The sequence below is a fragment of the Protomyctophum bolini genome (assembly GCF_963924005.1).
Source record: "Protomyctophum bolini genome assembly, chromosome: 7".
Taxonomy (NCBI): Eukaryota; Metazoa; Chordata; class Actinopteri; order Myctophiformes; family Myctophidae; genus Protomyctophum; species Protomyctophum bolini.
In genome coordinates, this window is record NC_137868.1 from 34,457,956 (window position 1) to 34,482,597 (window position 24,642).

The 24,642-nt window shown below is 42.4% G+C and overlaps 1 protein-coding gene across 3 annotated transcripts in view; it reads right to left on the minus strand.

Moving 5' to 3' along the window:
- oxr1a (oxidation resistance 1a) overlaps positions 1-22,584 on the minus strand; it is a 159,340-nt gene extending 136,756 nt beyond the window's left edge. For 2 of the 3 annotated variants that reach the window (XM_080769114.1, XM_080769113.1), the window contains exons 1-2: positions 22,352-22,583; positions 5,579-5,667 (exon numbers count right to left, since the gene is read on the minus strand). In XM_080769114.1, the coding sequence (XP_080625240.1) occupies positions 5,579-5,595 (17 nt within the window). In that variant the 5' untranslated portion in view covers positions 5,596-5,667; positions 22,352-22,583. Of the gene's footprint in view, positions 1-5,578; positions 5,668-22,351 lie in introns of all 3 variants that reach the window. The other variant, XM_080769116.1, reaches the window with a different exon arrangement.
- Between the last annotated feature and the right edge of the window lie 2,058 nt (positions 22,585-24,642).

Below are 24,642 nucleotides of genomic sequence, written 5' to 3' on the forward strand. Positions count from 1 at the left end.
ATGCTTAATGTGACTCCATTCAATGTGTGTTGACACGTGTGCTTTGATTGGTTCTCATATTCAAATCTGTCACAGCTCTGGACTGCTTCTACCGTATGTGGCCAATGATGATTGATTTAGTTAGGCAGCGTATAGATCATGATGTCATATTAATAATGGATAGTGGTGGTCTTACTTAAGTAAAAGTATCAATACTGCAATGTAGAAATACTGTAGTAAATGTATTGTAAATGCACAGGATTCAAAATTTACTTTAAGTATTGGCATCAAAATTTTATTAAAGTACCAAAGGTAAAAGTATATGATGCAGAATGTCCCATTTCCATTACGTTTTCAAATGTAAAAATAGCAGATCTACTGATCTACAAGCTCACAATACATCATAGTCTACTTGCTAGAATGTAAACCCGGACATGTTGAGTACACCAACGTTTTGTTAGAAATGTTTAGTATCACATCGTGATGCATTGTGAGCTTGATCGGCTATTTTCAAATGGTGATCTATATATATTGTGCTGAAGTGCTTAATGTATGTTTTGTAATAATAATCAAAATCTACGTTTTCAAATAATTGTGCCGACAAGATAAAAAAAATGTTATCAGTCAAATAATCTTTCTGTGAGGACAAAGACATGATGTTGACATGGCATATTCAAGTTGAAACCTGCAAAAGGCTGTGCACATAATGAAGATGCAACAGCATAAATGATGGACTATCCATGCACATAAGGTCTGGTGCCTACTAATGCTCAGCTGGAGGTCTGCACTCTGCACGTGAGAACACTGTCAGAGGCCAGGTGATAGATGGTTTATCTCTTGCCACAGATCACCGACAGCAAATTCACAGCCTGTCCGTTAACAGCCCGCAAAATCAATGGAGCGTTGGAGCCAAAACCTACTGCCTTCAATCGATAAGAGAGGTAAGAGTGAACAATTTTTACAAGGCTTTCATAATGCTCAGAAGCCGACGTGTGCGGTTGCATGGGATATGGAGATATCTCAGATACATTGGATTGAATTGCGTAACTAACATTGAATTTCAACACTTGGTGACGAGCTGATGTGGTTGGATTTGGCCCCCTCCAACATAATGGTGAAACTTTCCACACCATTTAGCTTAAAGCAAGATTTCTTCTCACATAAATAAAACATGTATTATGCACTGGTCCATAGGGACCATGTCCATGACAGATTACACTCTTCTCGTACCCTCCCCTCATCTCTGCTCAGGATCACTAAGGTCCCCCAGAATTAATGTGTCCCTTGACATTTGATATCTCCACTTCCCTGCCTCAGCAGAAAGCTCTTCACTCATCACTTTCCTGCTAAAGTTTAACAGTCCTCGGGCTCTATTACTAATGCTGTCACTTCCTATGTCCCCCAAGACCCACTGCCTTGCACTTTTGCTGTATTGTAAATGCTGCTGCTGCAGCTGCCTGCAGAGTCTGCCCAAGCAGTGCAGAGCCCGGCTCCTTGTCTATCTGGGACCTCGCCAGCAAGGAGGCTGATTATCTCTACGTTGTTCATGCAGACTCACACAGCCTGTCCCCCGCTCCTCACTGTTCCTGGCTCTGCTCGGTGCGGTGCAGTCCAACCACACGCTGTGGAGGAGCTTTTAAGCAGCATCCCCCACACCAAGAAACTGTGACTTTAACGTTCCAATTACCCCAAAACATCCCACCTTAACGCCAGGCCTTCTAAGAGAGTCTGACTTTCATGGCTCTACCTACACTGGAGCACATTTTCCTCAAGGTCAGACAAAGACGGGTCACAGTGAGATGTCAGGACAACAGTCTGTTCATCGTGATTGGATCGTCAGACCCTTGCAGGGGGTTAACACATCCCCAGCATGCACTCTGCTGCTCCCTGGAGACCATTCTCCTCCCCTCCTTCAGCATACATAAGTAATCAAGTGCAGGGCTCCATGATGTCGATCGACAGCTCAATGGTAATTACTTTTAATGAAGGTCACGATCGGTATGGGGTTCAGTGTCGAATCCGTTATGTTGTTAAGATTATAATCTCTTTTGTGTCATCCTCAGCTAAACTGCCACCACGAAGGGACATATTGATCATTTTACCACGGGTGAGGGCCGGCAGGACATTGTATGCCATGTCATGCGTGGCATAGAAACATACTGGGGTCAAAAACGCTGTTTAGGTAGCGCTGCAATGGCGATAATGATGCGGTTTACTTTCTTTTATGCTGCGATTTGTTTTGGATGAGTCACCCTGTCAGTCTGAAGAAGAAACAACCAGCTGCCAGTGGAAGCCCTTTTTTTTGCATCATGTATCATTAAAATGGCCTCCCACGCTGTATCTTGAGCACATTTCACAGCCAGACAATAGCTCGGCATTCACCGTTCACAGTTGTGTGGGGAGACTTGGCCAACAGCCTCATCTGGTCTACTACCATGCTCCACTAATGAGTCCAACCTCATATTGTGGTAATTTTCATTACAGACTCCACTGAAAGCAATTACCGGTCCGGCCATGACAGCTTCACGAAGTCTCTCCAAGATCACACTGTCCCTGGTAGACAGGGAGCTGCTGCTGGCACATGGCACTTCCTTCCTGCACCTGTCCCATGCCTCTCCGAAATCAACCAAGTATACAGTTTATATAGCTTGATATACTGTATATATATATATATATAACAGTCAAGAATGGAAACCAAAGCTTCCTGTGGCATACCGAAAACCATGGCAAGCGGCTGCACAGCCCTGGGATGAGTTGCTAAACACAGAGACACCCAGAACTGCGAGCCCAGCATCAGACTGAAGTGGTGTTGTGCTGCAAAGCGTCTTCAGGACTCACTGGAGATGATGACAGGTTTGGGTGCACCCAGATGATGTCTGAATAATGAGGCCGAAGAGCCCAGAGGTTCAGTGAGCACGGATAGCCCACACACAGCCAAATCCAGACTTCCAGAGTGCTGCTTTGACTGAAATAACAAAACATTATCTGCAAGGATAAATGTTTACACTCACACTGATTTTGATACTGAATTTAGGGGACGCCAGTCACCTCTTCAGCCTAGTTCAACATGTGGATGGTTTGGTCTTATTGGCCTATTTAGGACAGGTTTTTTTCCTTTCAAGACGGGAACCCTCAGGTTTTAGAAGGATTTAGAAGGTATATTTAGACTCAGCCTCAGGTCTAAAATGGGTTAGAACACAGTTTATCTTTTGCAAGAAATGGATATAAGTAGCCTTGGGAATGTCTACTTGGGACCATGGGACAGGAGCCCATGTCCTCAATCCAAGCCTCCAACTAGCTCAGTGGCTGCTGGCCTGTAGTGTCCGCCAGCACTGCCCAGAGATGTGACAAAAGAAATCCATGGAACGTAAGTGAATCCGGCTATCAATCTCCCCAGTCTTCAGACTTTAAAAAGCCTCCCTGCTTGGCACTCAGAAATAGATATAAATTACAGAAAAATATCATTCTCAAAGAGAATTTCTCTTGGGGCCCCTTTGCAGAGCTCAGAGCTAGATTTATGTCAGTTATGGCAGAGGCAGTCGTTGCAGGGTCAAGTTTTAACAAGGTCCCCAAACTGAAAATCATTTCATGAAATGATCTTGTCCACAATGAAATATTCAATTTAACAGTGCTCTAGTTACCTTTTAAAGAGTCTGTATAAAAACAATTAAGCTGTGTCTATGCAGTGCTCACTGCCCATCCATAACAGAGGCACTGAGGGTGTACTAAATTGAACGACAGGCACGTACGTCTATTTACCACTGATGCTTTTCAGAGGAAGCGTTCACGTTTATTATTCTCGCCTCCGTTCCAAACTCCATTCCAATAAAATCTAAAGTAAAGTACTATGTCAAGACATTGGACTGATTAAAGTTTAATGAAAGACTTAATTACAGCCTCGAAGTGTATGCAGATGAAGCTGCTGGTGCTGGAGACTTGGGGGAGAAACGTGAGGATAAAAACCAATATTAAAAACCCACAGATGCCGCCATGGCAGCACAGCAGACTTTGACAGATAAACAAATTCCACAGCAGATTTCTTTTTTTGTCTCGTTCAGCAGTTTAGCAGAAGGAGGGGGATGAAAAAACATCTTTGTACCACATTCAGCAAAAAATGTGAATGGCTTCAAAATGGCAGCTTATAAACAATGATTATGTGTGTATCCGTATCATAGTGTAGGAAGTGCTGACCCAGCTCCCTGAAAATGGAGATCTTACTTCGTTTAATCATCTTCTCACTCACCTTATGATGGATCCAACATGTTGCAACATGGAGCCACATACCCATCATCTACACATGGAAAATGATAGCATTTCTGTTCCCAGTTCCCCTGAATTATGCCATTATGCATTATGCACATACCACATGTTTTCAAAGTGGAGGCTGTGCCACCAGGGGCCAAATTGAAGGAATTAATTTAAATTAATTTAATTTGCAATCTACCAGCCTGAGATGCATTGTGATCTTGTTGATCTGCCAATTTATTTTCTCCCTCTCTTTTTTGCCATTTTTATAAGCCATTTCCCCATACTGACATAAACTGGATTGGACTTTTGATTTTCTAAGCAAAATGTGGTGGTAAAGGGGTTACTTGGATTCAGAAAATGTTGAATAATAATGAATTAAGTTTAACCCAAATCTTCTCTTCTTGGGGTCCCTAGCACAAACATTTTCTGATGGCGTCCGTGGTCAAATACATATTAATTTAGGGTCCTTGACAAGCTTGAGAAGCACTGTCCTGACCTCCTCTGTCTCCATGCCCAGCCACACGTGACTACTGTACAGTAGCTTTCTATAGAATCATTGGAGCTGCAAATAATTTGTTTTGATGGATTTGGCAGTAAAACGCATTAGACATGTTTACACGATTACAATAAACCAATGAATACAATCTAATTGAATTTGATTAATACCGTTGAGTAATTAACCAATTGTTTAATTAAAATTTCCCATACATATCAAGGACATCAATCAAAGATTGGAAAAGGAGCAATAATAGCTTACGTGGTCCTCTTTTCTCAATCACAAGGCATGGCTGAGTGGTTCATTTCCATAATAGCATCATGTGGCTGAGAATTTGTCGGGTTTTGTAAATGAATGTCCTACTTTGTCATACTACAGTACCACACAAAAGTAGCACAAATAGCCGATCTGCAAGCTTGCGACACCACACAAGGCCCCTGAGTGACTGTGCTCATGGCAGACCCCTGAACAGTGACTTTGCCAAGTTTGGTGCAGATTATATTGGAGCAACAGTGTGCCTGTGGCCCCCTGATGTGGCCCCTGGTGTGTCTATTCTGACAGCAGACCCCTGACCGGACTCTGTGCCAATGTTTGGTGTACTGTGCATCGGAGCGGCAGTACACTGTGCAAGTCTGGATGTTACATTTGTGGCGTCCACCGCCCGCCCACTGTGCCCCTATACCCTCTAGGGTTCACTGTGCCAGTGAGACGGAAATGCCGACTGTTATCAGAGGAAATCATTTCAAATTTTTATTTTTCAAGAGCATACAAAATAGATAAATCATTTCAAAGTGCCCCGAGATTTTCCTTTTTTTGGAAGAGGACAAAATAGATTAAAAGTGACACTGCACTGACCTTTTGGTGCTGAACATCTTGGCAGAATCTTCTTTCTCCTGCTCAGTGGCTTTAGGGGGGGTCCAGGTACAACGCTGAGCCTTTCAGACCTGCCACACACACACACACACACACACACACACACACACACACACACACACACATGCACAACAGAGGGACATAATGAGATTTTCAGCATCACAGAATCAAGTTGCCCTCAAGTTGTCAGTAAGGCACGGACAAGCAGACCTAAATGCCCTCTATTATGTGGCCTCTGACTGTGCAATTCAAATAGACGGGGAATGAGACGAGCAACAGCCCGTGACACAGTCAACATGTTGATTGTGACAGCACTGTCTATAATGGATTATAGACGGCTGCGGACAGCTGTCACTTTCGATAATGCATTGCATTACAGACTAGGGCTGGGCCATAAGCCAAAAATACATCAAAACTGATATTTATATTTCTAAACAAACCGCATAACACAGAATTACACATTGTTGATTTGTTGTACAGCTCACAATGAAGAAATATTAATTTGAAATCATCGCCTAGCCTACAGACAGTGCTGGAAAAACTGATATTTTTTTAGCTTAAATATGCAAGGGCCTAATGAGCAATGGCACACTTTAAGCATGCTGCGGAATTAATATGATACGCACTGGAGCTCTACCGGACTAGTGAGGAACTTAAGCAATTAGACTGCAATTACAGAAAGGGTGACTATATCTGCTGATGCAGGCAAATTTCCCATGCAGACCATTAGGTAGACATTTTGAAAACCCCTATGAACGGTTCAATTCCACGACTAGGATTTATCTCGGTCTCTGTGTGCGATCCCCCCTCCCCCACACTGTATAAATGGCTGGGAGTTAGCCTCTGCGCTTTCATGTAAAGGTTATCAACAGGGACTGTGGACAATGAGTCTGAGGAAAAGATAGGGATCAATAATTCATGCAGAGGTCCATGCTTGCAGACCTCACTTCTCAGCTTCTCCCCATCTGTAATGAGATGAGTGGAGGGCCAGAGGGAGAAGAAAAGGAGAACGGGGTGATTAAAAGAGCCGGCTCAGCCCCATGTACCCTACCCACCCCCATCCCATCAGCTACTGTATATGTGCTCAAAAGTGTGTACACGTATGTGAGCGTGCACACCCAGGTCTCCTCATTTGTAACACCTGCAGCATGATATGTCTTCCCGGTGCCCATCAACAACAGAGACAGGAAAGGAAAGCTGAATAAGCATCCCATGTGTAAAGGTTAACAAAGTAGTGAGACACACCGGTAACATCTGGTGATTCATTCAGGTGACACGGAATCCATTGGGGGATAAAAAGGAGCTCACTTCCACAAGTCATCTAAAGCAGAGAGGCGCCCAGCTGTCTGGGCGGCTTCCGTGATCGCCAGAAGATGATGACACCACCACGCTCCCATAAAAGTTGTCATTTGAAAAAAACTATTCGACTGAGACAGTCTCTCTGTGTACGGATACATACAGTATGTCACGCTGTCGGCAAAACCACCTCAACTATGTAGTATGTACACCTCTAGTTTGTGTTTTGCACAATTGAAATTAAATTAAATACAGCTTACAGGGAACGATTATCATTCACAACAACATAACCGAGAGAAAATTCCCCTTCTGTATGCGTGTATTTCAGGTGATGTACTGTATATTGTAGATGTAGACAAACTCCGGCCTGGCACAGCCATATGGTCTTTGGCCAGCTAAAACTATGCATATTTTCTGAGGACCACGATAATATGATCCACCTTTCTGTGTGTCCGTTTCTCTGGAGCTAATCTTGCAAACCGCTGGACCAATCATCGCCAACCTTTTTTTGTGCACACTGTCGGTATAGGCTAACTTACTATAGGTCTCTCTCTCAGATCGGCTGAAACCTTGCCCATATTTGGAGTCATACAGTATAGCCAGTTAGCCACATGAAGTCTGAGATCCATATTGGAGCCATGCCGTTCCTGTGTGAATCCCAAGTCTCCACATGCCCTAAGCACAGCGATCAAGCAATGTGACGAGGCACAGCACCATCGGACTTTACGCCAGTGACACAGGTCAACTTTCAGCACAACTTCTGCAGTGTTTCAGAGACAGTAGAGAAGTAGTGTTGCCGCAGTGTGGACACTTTCCCACCAATTAATAAATGTATCGTCAACAATGCAAGGTAATACTGATAACACTGGATGAGCATGCGCACAGCATACTTTAATTACTTTCATTAATCCGTTGTATGCCGTCGATCGATGTGGATGTCTGCTCGTCTGCTTCAAATAACTTCATTATGATTAACATTGTCAACCAGGAGGTGTCCAATTCAACGTGCCTGGCATTGAGCCAGACAGAAACCCGGAATAAATAGCAAGATTACTTGAGCGTAATCTTGCAGGCATTCAAACAAAGTAAACAAGCAATTGTCAAGTCAACTTTAGAGCCTACTTTCTTAATGTAATAAGAGAGATATGACATTGCTGCTCACACAACGCTGTGAGTGCTGTGAGCAGCCCCACTGTGGGTGCAAACAGAGACTTCGAGTCAATCACTTCATAATTGTCCTGCCTGTCAAATATTGATATCACGCTTTAAACGCTTTAAAGTGGTTGCCCGGAACAGAGTGGCATTCCAACGCATCGCCATTCCAACTACGTGGCTTCCGTGTGCAGTTAGAGTTAGTAATGAGCGTGTTGGAATGGCGGTGTGTCGGAATAGCGGGCTTCGGAATGCTGGTGTGTAACCAGTAGGCACATACCGATTACGTTACTTGTTCACTCCCTTATAAACAAGCTGATGCAATATGGCAACTCTTCTGCATCAACTCTACACAGAATGTTGCACCATTTGTTGGCTGCTATGGAAGATTAGCCCACAAATATGAATTAATATACTGTAATGCGATTAGATAATGTTGACAATAGTGAGTGCCCCCCTTTAAACATAACATTGTGAAAGGTATGTATGAACATGTGTCCTAGATATTATAATTGGTTGGATTACGGACAGAAGGACAATATCCAACGTGGTACAGGATAAAAGGCCACAGCTGTCAGATTAGATCATGTCACATGGTGTCTGGACTGTCATGACTGGCAACAGCTCGACTTTCACTCTGTTATTATAGTTTTCCATTGTTCATTTGTTTTTTATCTTTATTTCGTTCGGCTTTTTGTTTTGAATTTCAGTTTAGTTTTGAGTTTGAATCAACTAAAATGTTTTCCCAATTATAGTTTTGGTTATTTTGTTATTTTGTCAGTTAACTATAACCCTGGTGGAGAACACACCAGTCATTTTCTGAAAGAGGGATAGAGACTGTTCTCTATCCCTAACTGTTCCATAAAAATTCCTGCAGGTAAAATGCACACAGACAAATCCAGTTATAAAATATTTAATTTCGTAAACTGGCTCTTTAATCTGAGAATACAGATTCAGTGCCTCGGGAGCAGACCGACAGAGACAATTTCAAAGAGTCACAGGGCTTTAAAATGATTATAGAGAGTGCTTTGCTGAACCAAGCACTAGCACAGAAAAATAAAAATAACCCCTCAAGCTGTCAAGGAACCACGGCAAACAGAAAATAGTTTGAACATTATTTCTGATTAAGCTCAATATGGGTACTACAACTTCCCCTGCCAGCGGCCATAATCTTAAACCAATAAGGTCCTTCTTGGAGGAATACAGTAGATGGTAAATGAAAGGTGCAATGTGAGACCAATAAGGTCCTTCTTGGAGGAATAGATGCTAAATGAAAGGTTCAATGTGAGACCAGTGAGACAGAAAGTCAGGGATGATGAAGGATGATGCGTAGTACAGTGTTTCTCAACCTGTGGCCACTGGTGGGCGTGGGCCGTACATCATGACTTTCCGTGCTCAGCCAATCACATCATCACATTCCGTGGTAAACACAGACACACAGGGCTTAAAGCTAAAAAAAAAAAATCCCAAGACTGAAAAAGATTTTTTGCAAATCTGCACTGATCTCATTAAATGACCCCTATGAAATCCTCAGGACTGAAATCAGTCCCCAGGACTGAGAACTTTAATCCCTGCACACAAAGCTGGGCATAGCAAAAAATGAACCCTGATATTTTTTATTTCAAACCTTGAAAATGTTTTCATTGTGATACTGCTAAATATTGATCCAAGCTGGAACACAATCAATTGGTTGATTATACCATTCTCTGAAAATATACGCAGCCACCCATCTGACCCCTTACAACGAAGTAAATCTAATACAGGTTATGGTGGTTAATCAGGCAAATACATTTAATCCGATATATAAAAAATAAAAATACTTCCCCATTATTCAATTAACCTGGTAATATCGAGGTACATTTCCGGAGAATTGCCCAGCCCTATTAGGATAATGTCTCCTACACGCCTGGAAATTGAAAAAGTGAGGAGAACTCAAGTCATGCATCCAAAAATATTTAAAGTTCTTTATCCTTCTTGATTTTCAGCCTCTTCACAAAACTACGCCCACAGCTTGGGTGCCAGTATCCCCATTTAACTTCCCTTGACATGAATGGAATGTGATTTTATCTGTGGTAAAAGAACCTTGTTTGAGGGTGTTTGTCCTGCCGAGCTTCATTAAGCCAGCCTTGTGTTTCAGCTTAATTGTCTCTGGGCGGGTAGAGTGTCCTGACAAACACCATCAGCATCCAAGCATGTAATGGATTGAGGCGAATGCGTCAGACAGACAGAGGGACAGCAGGTATTAGCGGTTTTCTAGCCCACACTTCTGCTCCGAGCTTCCGACCGTAAAAAAAACAATGACACGAGAAGGGCTGTGGGTTCAGCCTACACCCAGGCCCTGCTTTGAGTTCATGGCTGACAGGGCCACTCGACAGTCGACACAAGACAAGGGACAAACATTGCCTGGAACCAATGCACTGTTTCCACTACCAGACAGCGCTCAACAACAGCAGTGTCACCGTTCACAACCTTACTTCATTTCAAGAGCTGAACATGACAAGAGGTGGTTCTGGAAGTTAGTCCAAAATGTAGACTTTGTGTAAGTGGATTATTGATCAGGGGTGGGTTTAGTGTAAGTAGAGTATTGATCAGGGGGTGGGGCTAGAGAGTACACCATTACGTTTCAATTGGAACTGAGGCAGTACACAATGCATGTGTACTGTAGGTCTTCTCAAATACATCTTTGCATTAAATACAATCAATATTGTACTGTGCGGCGCTTCCATGAATTTAATTACATGGCAAGCATGCATTCATAAACATTAGATTTGCATTTTCTAATCCTATATAATCTGACATGTAGGCTGCATGCACACACACACACACACACACACACACACACACACACACACACGACAGAGCGTCCCAATATGACACCCTTGAAGACTGCCAACCAATAGTACAGAAGTCCGGTGTGTTGACCCCAGAGTGTAAGAGTTACGACAACAAGAGTTACAACAACTCTGTTCACTTCATGGGGCCAGTCCAACGGCAGCTCTTCTACATAGACTTCTATTGCCGAAGAGCATAGCGAACAGAATGCACTGGACTCAGGTAACAGCCCAGCTTTAATGATCTTAAATCCCTTTATTTTAGATCGCTTTTAGTAATAATACAACATAATCATTACAGAGACATTAGTTGTCACTGTACAATACTTTAAAACAGTTGTCATGTTGCACAAATGCCTAAAATAGGTCTTATTCGCACCGCCCTCGTTGAAAACAATGCATTTCGAAATCCAGCTTGCTAGGATTCACTCCACTGTCTAGGCTGGATGACCAGCACTCGAGTGCTCAGTTTCCTGCCCCCTCAATGTTGTAACTCTGTCTTATTCTATGGCTCCGTTTGACATACCTGGCAGCCATTTAGCTTGTAGTTTTCTTTCAGTGAGCCTGAGCCAACACTCAGGCTGCATAAGTCAAACGAACTACGCACTGTCCACAAAACCCACAAGACAAGGAAACTTTGAAATGTGACGCTTTTCGGCTTGCATTTCAGATGAGTTGGCACTTGGCAGAAGCGCATGCGTGTGAGTCCAGCCTCAAAAGTCACACCCAAAACAATTCCACCTGTTTAGAGCTGCAGTGGCATTTCAATCAGGGCATTGACTGCTGCAGTAATGTGACTCATCTGATTCTCCTCTCCGCTCTCCTTCCTTCCTTGTCCCCATCTCACCTCCCCCATGTTGTGTCCTCTCCCTTCCTCACCTTCTCCTGTCGTCTCCCCTTGCTCTTCCTTCCTCACTGCCTTTTCTGCTCACCGCTTCACCTCCCACTCCTGTCCTATCTCCTCCTCACCTTCCTCTCCTTTCCACTACCTTACAATTTAGGCATTTAGCAGACACTGCTATTTTTTTTAAATAGAAGAACGACTGACATAGAAACAGCTTTTTCAGAAAACTGTCAGGATGTAGGAGACATTTTTTTAATCTGATCTCAGGTCAAAATGGCATGGCAATAAATCACATACATAAAAAGTAGTAGTAACATGTAACATGCGTAAGCTAAGAACGCAACAGTGGAATATATAATGAAACTATACATATATACACCTTAATCCCTCTCCTCCCATCCTCCCCTCCAGTACTTCTCTCCTCCTCCTCCCCTCATCTCTCTCCTCCCCTCCTGTTCTTCCCTCCTCCTCACCTCTCTCCCCTCATTCTCCTCCCTCTCCTCTCCTATCTACATTCCCCTCCACTCATCACCTCTATGTGTCCCATTGTCCGCCACATAACCATTGTTCACATCGCTCCCGTCATTCCTTTCTCCCCAATTCATTCCCCAGGCTGCATCAGACCGGTGGCGTGCATACAGGCTGATTACGGCATGTTTCCTCGACTAATAGGGGTCACATTAGCCTGGCAGGAAACACAATGCCATTATGGAAATGTTCAGTCAATTACTGGGCAACGAGTAAACACCCTCTCTGTCATTCCTGACTCCCATATTTGCGTTCCCGTTAACGGTGGTGATGCATGGCTGTCGTTATCTTCTCAGGGGCATCTTATCTGCTTATTCCCTGTGGACCTCTGCAATGTGCCTGAGGTTCACTGTGTCATTGTTGCTGCTCTGGATGAAAGCATTTGGCTGCCAAATGAGGAATCTAAATGTAAATGACGCCGGTGTCTTATCAACCTGAAGGGGATAGCAGCTTCATCATGTGTGATGATTTCAGTGTCCAGATATACTCACAAGTTGTCACAACCTGAATGGTCCTATTGCGAAATCATGTGCATGCAGGACTAACGTCTCAATTTTCATGCAAGTATGAGAATGGATGAGTTATTCAAATAGATTTTGTAATGGCTATTTTTGTACAATTTAGGCATTTAGCAGCCAGGGTGACTTACAAGTGCAAGCTCAAACTAAGTAAGCAGAGTAAGCATGAGCCCAACAATAAGGTAAACGGTCGCATAAAATATGTGAACTAACCAACCAACATATCTGCATATAGAAAAGAAAAATCACACCCATGTGAAGTGAGGGACGCTAATATATTAAAGAGACAATATGACGTAAATGACACATTATGATGTAAATTTTCCCTTCATTGTCAATGCGTTTACAAAACAAACATTGAACAAAAGACAAACATTAAACCTGTAAACCGGTAAAGGTGACAAGAAGAGATGATCTAGGGGCGCCCACTGGCCTAGTGGTCCAGGCGCATCGCCACATACCATTATAGGCTTTGGCCAACTCTTGAAGAGGACCATGCAGTGGATGCTCATTGTAGCCTGGCTGAGTCATCACAGCTACAACATTATAACAATCTATTCTTATGGAACTGACATCACAATGAGGTTTAAAAATGGGAGACTGTAAATGTTGTTGAATTACAATGACCGATACAAAAATATAAAACCACAGGCTGAGTTCATTTAATAGCTTATACACTATTTGAACCCAGTCCAATAATGCTTGAAAATACAATGTAGCAAAAAGTGCACTTGTAATGCGAGCTCTATAAAACTACTGCTTTGAGAACTGTCATAGCCTATATATAAAAAAAAGTCACACCAGTTTTGTGCTGTATTTTTAACCTTATTGTATGCCTGTATGAGCTCTGAATTTCCCCGCTGGTATCAATAAAGTATCTATTTCATTGTCAATGGCAAATATTGAGACGTGTGGGGACAAGATTTAGCAGACATTTGACCTGAATTCCCCTTTCAATGTCAATGGCAAATCTTGAGACAAAAGCTGTATATAGGAGGCGCTAGCATTAAAAGTTTTAAACTTGAAGTTAGGTGTGAGGTAGGTGTGAAATTAATCAGGATGAGTAACATTGCCCATCTGTTACCTAATCATATTAGATTATTATACCAAGCAAATTATCTCATTTTGAAACGGAGCTGGTCGGTTTCTTCCTGGGTCTGTCTATTTCTGTCTGATAATGTTCCGGAGGTTTGTGTGACTGAGCACAGAGGCTTCAGATGTACTCGGATGAAGATGATGGCAAATGACAGAAAACCTGAGCTCCCCAACAGGTTTTGAATTAACTCAGAGTACTGTATATCGGGTAAATTCACTCTCAGTATTTTATTGTAATTGCGTATCTCTTGGCAAGGTACCAGAAGCTAGGACGTAAACAAATGAACTCAGGCGAGTTAAGCCCGATGTATAGTTGCTCACTGGCGGTGTCGTGCAATAGCAGATCTATAAGCTCACAATACATGGCGCTCTGACGCGCTGTGGGCTTGTAGATCTGCCATTTTTGGTGCACGTCACAACACAATGTGCAACCAATTATAAATCAGGATTTAGGGACTTTTGGGTCATATAACTGAATGATATTTGGCTGACAGAGACAAATGCACCGTGCACGTACAGTACGTGAATATGCTTTCATGCAGTGTCCAAGAGAAACCAATGAATGTTCATTTGTTCTGGGTCAAAAATAAAAATCATACAGTAGCCTGTAGTACGCTTTTCTAATCAAGATACAGTATGTGGCATAATCCTGTGATATATGACAGCTGGTTGTCAGATTTACAAATAGGTTCACCCAGACTATTAGCCTACTGTTTGCTCTGGAACAAGCCCTTAATTTACCTCATGCTGTGTGCTCTATATGTGGCAATATTGAGTTCATTATACTCTGGAGCTCTTCAGGAAGCCTGTGTTTTCCACTGTTTTTTCTAAATTGATCAAAATGGATCAAACGGATCAAAATGTGTTTTCATTTATCATGAAGGTCTTTCACACTGGAGGTGAGACACCTCTACAGGAGTTGTGGTTGCATGTTTATTCATCACTCTTGGACCAATCAATTTAAACTCTATGAGACATCATCCCCAGTCTCTCCAGCATCCTACAGGTTATCCTCAATAACCCGTGCTGTGAGTCACAGCTAGTAGCTCCCAGTGCATCATGGCCCTATTCAGTATTTTAGCTGTGACGTGAGCGCCCCCTCCTGAGATACTTCCGGGTCCTAATTTTGTGTCGCTTTTGTGTCCCCATGGAGTTATACTGCGACGCTCCGTCGGACTAAATCTGAGACGAAAACAACCACGAAAGTCTTATTTTACCGCTTTCCTTGCAACAACAAAGCTGCGCTGCTCTCCCAAATCTGGCTGTGACAGGCCGTCTGCCCCACATGGAATACTATCGCCATTTTATTTTATTGTGTCAACTAAATCCTCATTAATGCAAACTAGATTCAACATACTAAGCCTGCACGCATTCTAAATATGTCCCCGAAATATTTTACAGCGCAAATGGACTGTTGCCACCTTCAATAATAATGATAATAATAGTTTTAATTGTCTCCACATAATATATTTTTATTATCATGGACACTTGTACAAAACATTAATAATTCTACTCGAGTTGGAAGCATTAAGACCCATTTTAACCCTCAATGGCTTCCTTTCTGAAAAATAACGTCATTGTAAAAAGATTCATGCGTTTAGATATTCTATTTACAATGGGATGCGGACGGGAGCTGGTGCCACTTGGACGCGGACGTAACGTAGCACTACAAAATGACGTCGGACTTAAATACTGTATAGAGACACACAGGGACTACAAGTTTCACGCCCCCAAATGAGACAGCGTCCCCACTTCTGGTCCGTTAGAACAGTGTACTGCAGGCCAGCCCATAGAAGCCCATTGAAATGCAACTGTAGTTGCATTTAAAATAATACCAAATGAACTGAAGACTATATTGATTTGAATAAAAATATGTTTCCAAATGTCAACATATATTGTTGTTTTCTCAATAGAGGATGTATTTCACATTTAATTTACCACTTGAATGAGTTACCCATAATGTTAACGGAGCAGAGGGGAGACGGTAGACGGCAGAACCTGTCGGCAGAACCTGACTTTACGAGGCTACAAACGCCGACTTTGAAAAGTGGAATTCTCAATAATACATCCCGATCCCGACTGATTTTGTTCATTCATGTCTATATTTTAAACATTTATAGGTAGGAGCTTTTTTTTCTTTTTGAACACCTGTACCTCTGAGCTTCGACGGTGTGTTTTACCGTTGTCAACTTGTTGTATAATTAACTTGGCTGAATAGTTGGGAAATAAGTCAAATAACCCAGCTAAATGGAGGAGTGACATATCCTGACATTTTCAACTACCTAGTGAATTCCCCAATTAGTCTTGCAAGCCTGTTTGGATAATTTTCCACAAATACATACAGTAGCATATAAAAGGAAATACAACAAATATATCTGGGTACTGAAAACGGTGAAGACCGTGACGTAGGCTATATACCGTGCGACCACTTTGACTTGAGATTTACAATGCTAGCACTTTTCACAAACTGATGGAGCATATTATATTGTAGTACATTGTGGGTTGTATACTGAGATGGCAGGTATGTGACATTGAAAAGGACAAATCAAACATATGGGACACTTGAATCGCTACAGCCTCAGTAAAGAACCAGTGAAATTAGGGTATTTTATGATGCCTCTCATAGGGATTGCATTGGCAGCTGCAGTACACCGTTGAAACGGACCAGAAGTGGGGCCGTTGTCTCATTTGGGGGAGTGACATCTGTAGTCCCCGTGTGTCTCTATAGCATGAAGACACTGGTCAGTTGGTCTGCTCAGAGGAGGGGGAGGAGGAGATTGAGGGGTCACTGGGCTGGGTTACCATGGCTTAGCATGGCAAATCCTCTGTAATCCTCCAACCAGTCCCATGATGCCGTTTACTGTATGTGTATGTACGTAGGTAAAGCTATTATTATGGACCCACCCACACCAAAGTAAGCTACAACTTACTGCTAGCTTTCTCCCCGTTATACATTTCTCCCCAATATTCTATTTGGCTGCAGAGGAAGGGTAAGATAAGGAGATGCATTTTCCTCCACAAGTCTCCCTTGAGAGACAAAGGGGAACATGATAGCATTCTTTTTTTAAATCGAGAGAACTATACAGACCTGCCGTTTACTTGTGTCTATTGACCTGCAGTCATTCAGGGTGTCATTGTTTTGCTGAAGAATGTTAACGCTTACTTTGGATACTAAATCAATAAACACAATGGATGGTTACATTATCAGTGATCCCAAAACAGCTCTTCAACTCTTAAGTGGAACAATTTTTTTTATAAACTCCCTGTCATCACAATTGATAAGATGACAGACTTTTAATTATAACGATGGGGCCTGTTAAAGAGTATTGTTCACATAAGTATCTGCCATACAACTGGTCCTACTGGCAATGTGTTTTCCCACATTTAAAATGCTACAGACAACTACTGTTTTAGGTATCGCAAGGAGAACTTGTTCTTTGTCAACAAACTTCACTTCACAAGTACGTCTTAGGGGTCTTAGGGGGACATAATGAAAATTCTTGGAATCACTAAAAGGCTTTTATTTCATAATTCCTGGAATCACAACAGAAGGCAGGAAATCACTGCCACAGCCCATGTCATTATGTAATTGGTTTTGTTTTGATTCGAGGCCTGTCTTTGGCAGAAGTTTTTAGAGGCACTTTTCATTAATGCTTAGCTACAATAAGCCTACTCTGGTTCAACAATATGATGCTCCACAAAAAAAGGGAAAAAAAATTAAAATGTACCTTTACTCATTCAAATCCCTTAAAATAGCACATTCATTATTTGCAAAATAGCTTAAATCCAATGTAAATCCAAATGAGCTCAAAGTATTGACACGTATTGTACCCTAACCCATATGTTAGCTGTTCTCAGTAGAACCTACAGTAAGTGATACCGATACCAATCCTCGATTAAGAGAATTGGCTGGATCAGGAGGCCAAGCTAATAAACTTGCATGTCTTTGACTGACTGACTGAGTGAGTAATGAAATTACAGCCATAAAATTATACCGCATTGGCCACTGCTGTTCATTTGAGTTGCTGCCATAATATTGGCAAGAGCTATACAATGCCTCATACTGTATAGCCAACCAAACTAGAAAAGTGTGTTTAAAAAAGTGCAAATCTCGGCCAGGCCTGTTCGCCTACCCAGGGCAAAATAGTGTAAGATCTAGTCAGGCGAAAATAGGGGTGGCCTATACAGGGAGTTCAACATGATCCATATGGAATCCAGAGAAAATGGACTGCACTGCACTACCTACGGTTCAAGAGTTACAGGCCAAAATGTTAAGCCTGTTATAGCGCCACAATGAGGCTGAAAAATGTCTTCTTTGGTATTCTGGAAGTGTGCGTACAAAGTTTCACACCAATCGGTCCAGTGGTGGACCAAAACAATTCCTTACAGACAATGATCTAATGTGATCCTAGGGGGCTACACTTCCTCGGGCCAACTGGGGGTGGGGGGTGGGCACTGACCTCATGCTTCCTTCTATGCATGAGGAGTCCAAGCTGATTTATGACTTTCTGAGTAGATAGAAATAGTACAGTTGTTAGATGTATGTACACAGCAACATTATCTGATTTATAGATTATTCCTGAATGCATTCTTGTTAATCACTCATATTACATGAGTAGCCTAAACTTTATTAACTGATTATACAAATAAAATAAATGTAGTGGGCTACAGTATTTGTCATATTCATCATAAGCAGAGTACTAACCATTATGTGACCATTGCAGGACAATAAAGAGCCATTAATCAACCACTGCCAGAACAAATGCAGAATCTACTCTACATTTTTGCAGTTTGCAGTCCTGAAGAAGAACCATTTCTTTAGAACTGTGCAGGTGCACCAGTTCAAGAAAAAGGAAAATCAAGGAAAAGGAATCAATGGAACATTCCAAATAATTTCAGTATAGTACTCCACATAGCAACAGGCCATAGCTAGTATTGTATAGTGTTTGCCTGCATTCCTATGAAAGGTTTGCTCTAAAGGGACACCCCTTTTGCAACCAGATCTTATTTGAATGATGTTTGAGAGACAAGAAAGAAACACTTTCCTGGGGTTTTGTCTTGTTGTAAAATAAATTGATCAAAAAATAAATAAATACATAATAAATATATATATATATATATATATATATATATATATATATATATATTTATTTATTTATTTATTTATTTATTTTTTGTCATGATGTCATGAACACTGGGCTCACTTCCTTCCAGGGCTACAATTCCCATAATGCTTTGGTGCACTGCTCCTCCTTGTGGATATAGGTGGAGGGCTGTCTTAGGGTACTGCCACACTATCAAAAGAGCCGAAAAACCGGGTTTTTAGACAGCTGGTGGATGGAAAAAAAGCTCCACTTCCGGACGACTTGCGACGGCCAGCTTCCCGGAAGCGCTCTCCTCCGCGCAAGTCGTTCACGGAAGTGGAGCTTTTTTTCCATCCACCAGCTGTCTAAAAACCCGGAAAAAGAAGCTCACAGCTTCTTCTGTCCGCGGCGCAAAACCGTTTTCCGCTTAGGTCTGGAAATGGGGTCTCTGAGACAACATGTAGTCCCCGTAGTCCCAAGGAAGCTCTGAGAAGGAAGGGAAGTGGTCACATGACTGGGCTGCGCCATGACACTTTCATGGACACTTTCATGGGAGCCAAACTCACACCGGAAGTGCAATGAATACATGGCAGTGAATGGAGCCGGCTGGACCAGCTCATAACAAACATTATTTATGAACAATTGAGACCTTTTGTAAAGTAATCACTTCTGTAAAATAACAGAAGACATATCACAGGTTGTTTTCTAATCACTTACTTTTCGATGTGCACAGAGTGCACAGTATATAATTTTATCCGAGGATCTAAACAGCAGCAGGTATCGTTTATGGCTCCGAAGTATCACGAGATTTGGCTGCCAGACAGGAAACGGTGGGAAGTCTGGCGATACTTGGTGCATTCAGAAAGGTACTTTGCGGTCTTTAGATACCATACCTCTATAAAAATTACAAAGTGTACACATCGAATAACAATACAGCAGACAATAATGTGTTACATCATGTCTTCTGTTATTTTCCAGAAGTGATTACTTTACAAAAGGTCTCAATTGTTCATAAATAATGTTTGTTCATGAGCTGGTCACTGAGCTCTCATTGACTCCATTCTGCCAAACTTCCGGGTAGTTTGGCTCCCATGAAAGTGTCATGGCGCAGCCCAGTCACGTGACCACTTCCCTTCCTTCTCAGAGCTTCCTTGATGTAACTGTCTGAAGAGGACGAGACGCGAAGACCGTACGGGCGACGCCATGTTGCTCCATGGAAGGAAAGAAACATGCGCAGTTGAGACCAAGGAAGTTGTACATGCCCACATTTGTGCATGTACAACTTCCTGGTCTCAACTGCGCATGATTCTTTCCTTCCATGGAGCAACATGGCGTCGCCCGTATGGTCTTCACGTCTCGTCCTCTTTAGACAGTCCTTGATGTAGTCCAGGAAGTAAGTGAGCCCAGTGTCCATATGACATCATGGACACTTTGAAATACTAAAATATCTAAAAACACATAAAAACCCCAGGAAAGTGTTTCTCGTCTTCCAAATATCATTAAAATAAGATCTGGTTGCAACATACATGGGTGAAGTGTCCCTTTAACTGCACACTACCCATTTGACCACTGTGTGCATGTGCATTAATGAGGTGGTGGAGATAGATGGTACTATATGCAGCCACACCGCCATATGATTTAGAGCATTGCTTTTCTGGGTAGTAATTCTGTCTTAGAGCCATCTAGAAACTACAGGCTATGCTGTATATCATATTTCAGCACTGCAATTGCAATGCATACAATATGACATCTTGTCCAAAGCTCAGTGAGGTGGCCTTGGTATAGATAGGATATCTTGGTATAGATAGGCAGAACTGTAGTATACAGGAAGTCACCTAATTTAGTTTCATCTTTGAAGATAACAGATATATTTTAGCTAATTGAAATGAGTGCAATTTCTTGGCCACAAATCTTGATGCAATAGCCTAATCAATTGGTAACAGCAAGCAGTAGGGTGATTATTTAATCAAAGCATGCATAATTAGATCACTTGAATCAAAATTAAAGGCACGTATACTGTGTGTGTGTGTGTGTGTGTGTGTGTGTGTGTGTGTGTGTGTGTATACATGCCTACAGAGTTCTTCATAAATATGTTTGAAGTGAATGACCTTGTTTATGCTAATAAGATTGTAAGCTAGAAAAATGTCATTAAACAATATCAAGTTGCCACTTTGTGGGAACAGATTGTTTTGGAGAATGCAAAACATTTCCTCTTAATGTTCCAATTCTTACGATTAGAGATGCAAAAGGTGAGGGAACTTTACCAACAATATACATAAATATACAATGAAGTATATCCAAACCATACAGTAAATGGGGACAAATATAAACAACCGCCATCACAATAACCCATCATTGTCAACAGGGTTATTATATTTATTATTAATAGAACTGTCAAGAGGCTTGCCTCTTGCAAGCCCAAATTCTTAATTGACCTACGTGGTCAAATTAAATACAAATATAACTATTGTGACAGGCTCCCGTGAATATAAGTGTAACACTGACCCCCTATATGGCCTGACCTTGAACAACCACCATAATGAGCAAAGCCCCAGACTGAGCCTCACAGATTCAGGTGAACCACTTAGAAATCTGGCAGTAGATCCACTCTTGATCCACTTCCAAACTTGCTGATCTGTCATGAACTTATCTGACCTGCCATTAAGATGTATGTATAGCAGGATGAAAATTGCCTAGACTGCATCCCACATAGTCTTAGCCGAGGATCCCCATATTGCACCTTAATGGGCTATGGTACCTTATGTAAACGGTATAATAGACCCATCTATACTCTGCAGATGTGAGATTTGGACAGACAATGATGACTCATGTTTAAGCCTGCACCGCTCCCTGCCAGGCTGCCAGTTAGCCTTTTGCTGAGGAGTGAAGTTTCTCTTGCACTGTCTGTCTGGTAGTTAAGTTAGTCATTCAATAGGCATTGGACTGAAGTGAAATATCGGCAGCACAGTTTGGTTTGGGAGAAAAGTGTACATGAATCTGTCAAATGTACTTGTAAACAACATGTTTGACAGGGCGTCGTGCGCCTATATACAGTCCCGTTGGCAGGTGCGCGAGCTTTACATTATAATCACTGCACACATTAGTTAGTATTTATGACTGAAATTGCTTGCATGGCATGTTTTACATTTCCATTGCACAATGCACAAGTCAGCTGTACGGCCGTACCGTTCCGGGGGCACCGGGGAAACACTTTTGTAAAGCGTACTATCTTTAACGTGCAATAATGGTTATTATCGTGGTCTGTATGCTATACTGCATCATCGTGAAAGATTTATTACGCAAAGAAATACCCAGAAACATTACAGTTATCTAAATAACATCTCAAAGCGTCTCCGCCAGACAGACAGACCCGTCCTAACAAGCCAGTCAGACAGTCGGGTACTTACTTTATTCACACCGGAACGAAGCGAAGTCACAATGTGATGAAGTTCAGCTGTTTTCAATCATGTGCGCCGTGCAGACATACGATTTTCTTTATTTCTTCCTCAGGCTTGTGTCACGGCTCAAACTGTGTACACAGTCAGAAGCAGACATGCAGAGTAATTTGACCTTCTCGTAATAGAAACTACCATCGCAGAGATGTGGAATAGGGGAGGGACGGATCAAACCAAACGGACCATTCCTAACGCCACTCTCATCACCACACCAAGGAAAGCAGTACTCCAGTGGCACTGGCAGGCTGGGGGACGGCAGAAGCAGTGTTGCCAACTCTCCAGTGACGGAAGTAGCTAGTGGCTCCTCGAAAAGTAGCTAAAAGTCGCCAGGGGTGGGATATGCGCGCGCGTAGCGCGCGCCGCCCCTAGCGACTTTTTTGCGTCCCTAGCGACTTTTAGGCGCCCCTAGCAACGAATATGTAGCCAGCCCAGAAAAACATTTGTCATTTATGTGCACTTAGTTTGTATCATCTCTTCATTTGATAACACATCGTTTAAACTCATTGTAATATAAAAAAAAACATACCTCAATTCAACTAATGTTTAGAACGCTATTTTGTTCCGATCCATACAGGAATTAGAAGGTTAATACTTTATGCATCCGAGTGTGTATTTTATTTTTACTAGCAGACTAAACTGAGCTGCCAGTGCTTCCTCCTTTCTTGCTCTGTCGAGCTCGAGGGGCGCGTTCGGAAATACCGCACCGGAGCGCACTCACCTAGGCAGAGCAAGAAAGGAGGAAGCACTGGTAGACAGTCTGTGCAGTGTGCACATAACCGAGCCGAGGAAGCCACTGAGCCTGCTGTGACCTGTGAGCCAGACCAGACGCGCCGACCACTTTTAGTTTTGCCAATTTAGCGGATTTGAGGCTGAGAAAAAAAAAAAAATGATTTTATCTCTGGCGCATATCTGGCGCCTGTCAACACGATTTGTCCCCAATTCACCAGGGGAAAAAAGCTAGATTTCTCGCCAGAAGCTTTTCACTAATTCAGTCGCTAGGGGGGTCTGGAAAGAAGCTAAATATGACGACAAATCCGCTAAGTTGGCAACACTGGGCAGAAGAGAGGCTTGTGGGGATTTGGACAGCTTCTTCGGCGTTGTTGCTGATAAAATAAGCTGCTACCGGTATAACTTATGAGGGGAATTAAATTATGAATTGCAGAAGCTGAAATATACACTGTGCGTTTGTTGTGTTTGCGCGCGAATATGACTTATTTTGTATAATATTAATTACAGTCTCTTACTCTCTTCAGACGTAATCAGACAGCAGGCGCACAAGCTTCTAAATCTACATAGAGCAGGCACCATCCCTTGTGTTTTATACTGAGGTCTGCGTGCCCTGGTGGCTCAGCCAGTTAGTGCAGTATGCTAAACTGGATTAGAATCTGGCCCATGCAGCATGTGTGTCATGTCACATTTCCATCACTCACTCACCCAGACTCCGGGGCAATTGGAAAATGGGTTGGCCGTGATAAATAGAAAACACTTGAGTATGCCGTTTTACACTACAAGCTTGACCTAGGAAAAACAACAACAACTTCATTATAATATGAGCCATAAAAGAAACACACAAACAAAATAATAATGCAGTTAATGTCTATAATTTGTCTGGCCCTTTTGACCTTGAAGTGCACACACACACACACACACACACACACACACACACACACACACACACTGACACACACACACACACACACACACACACACACACACACACACACACATGGCTGGCTTGTTGTGTTTGCCTGGTGGTGTGTTGGGGTTGTAGGTGCAAGAGAATGTCATTGACGGTATGTAAGGTCTCCATGTTATTTTGTAATTGTAAAGTTATGAGCAAAATCCAAGTGTTTCTTATTTTGCAGGCATCTGACAGTGGGAATCCCAACTGTTTTGTTTCCCCCCACCTGTTGTAGGCTATACTATAGCTTTGTATATCATGCGGAGCTGCTGTTTGTTGGCTCCTGATCGTTTTGTGGCTTGCTGCCCCATGGACCAGCTAGGAGTACTGACTGCGTGGCTTCTCCACGCCATGGCCTCCATTCATGTGGCGCTTTTCCAGCTCCAGTTGGTTCGGTGGCATGCTCCAGGGACTGAGCGCTGATGACAGCTTGGCCTCTCATTGCCTAGTGTGGCATTCTTAAATCTGAAGTAAAGGGCTCCCTCTAACATATTGTACTTGTATTTTAATTTGTAATTACAGTTGTATGTCTTTTTGTTTTATTAGGAGGAGCTCTGTGCCC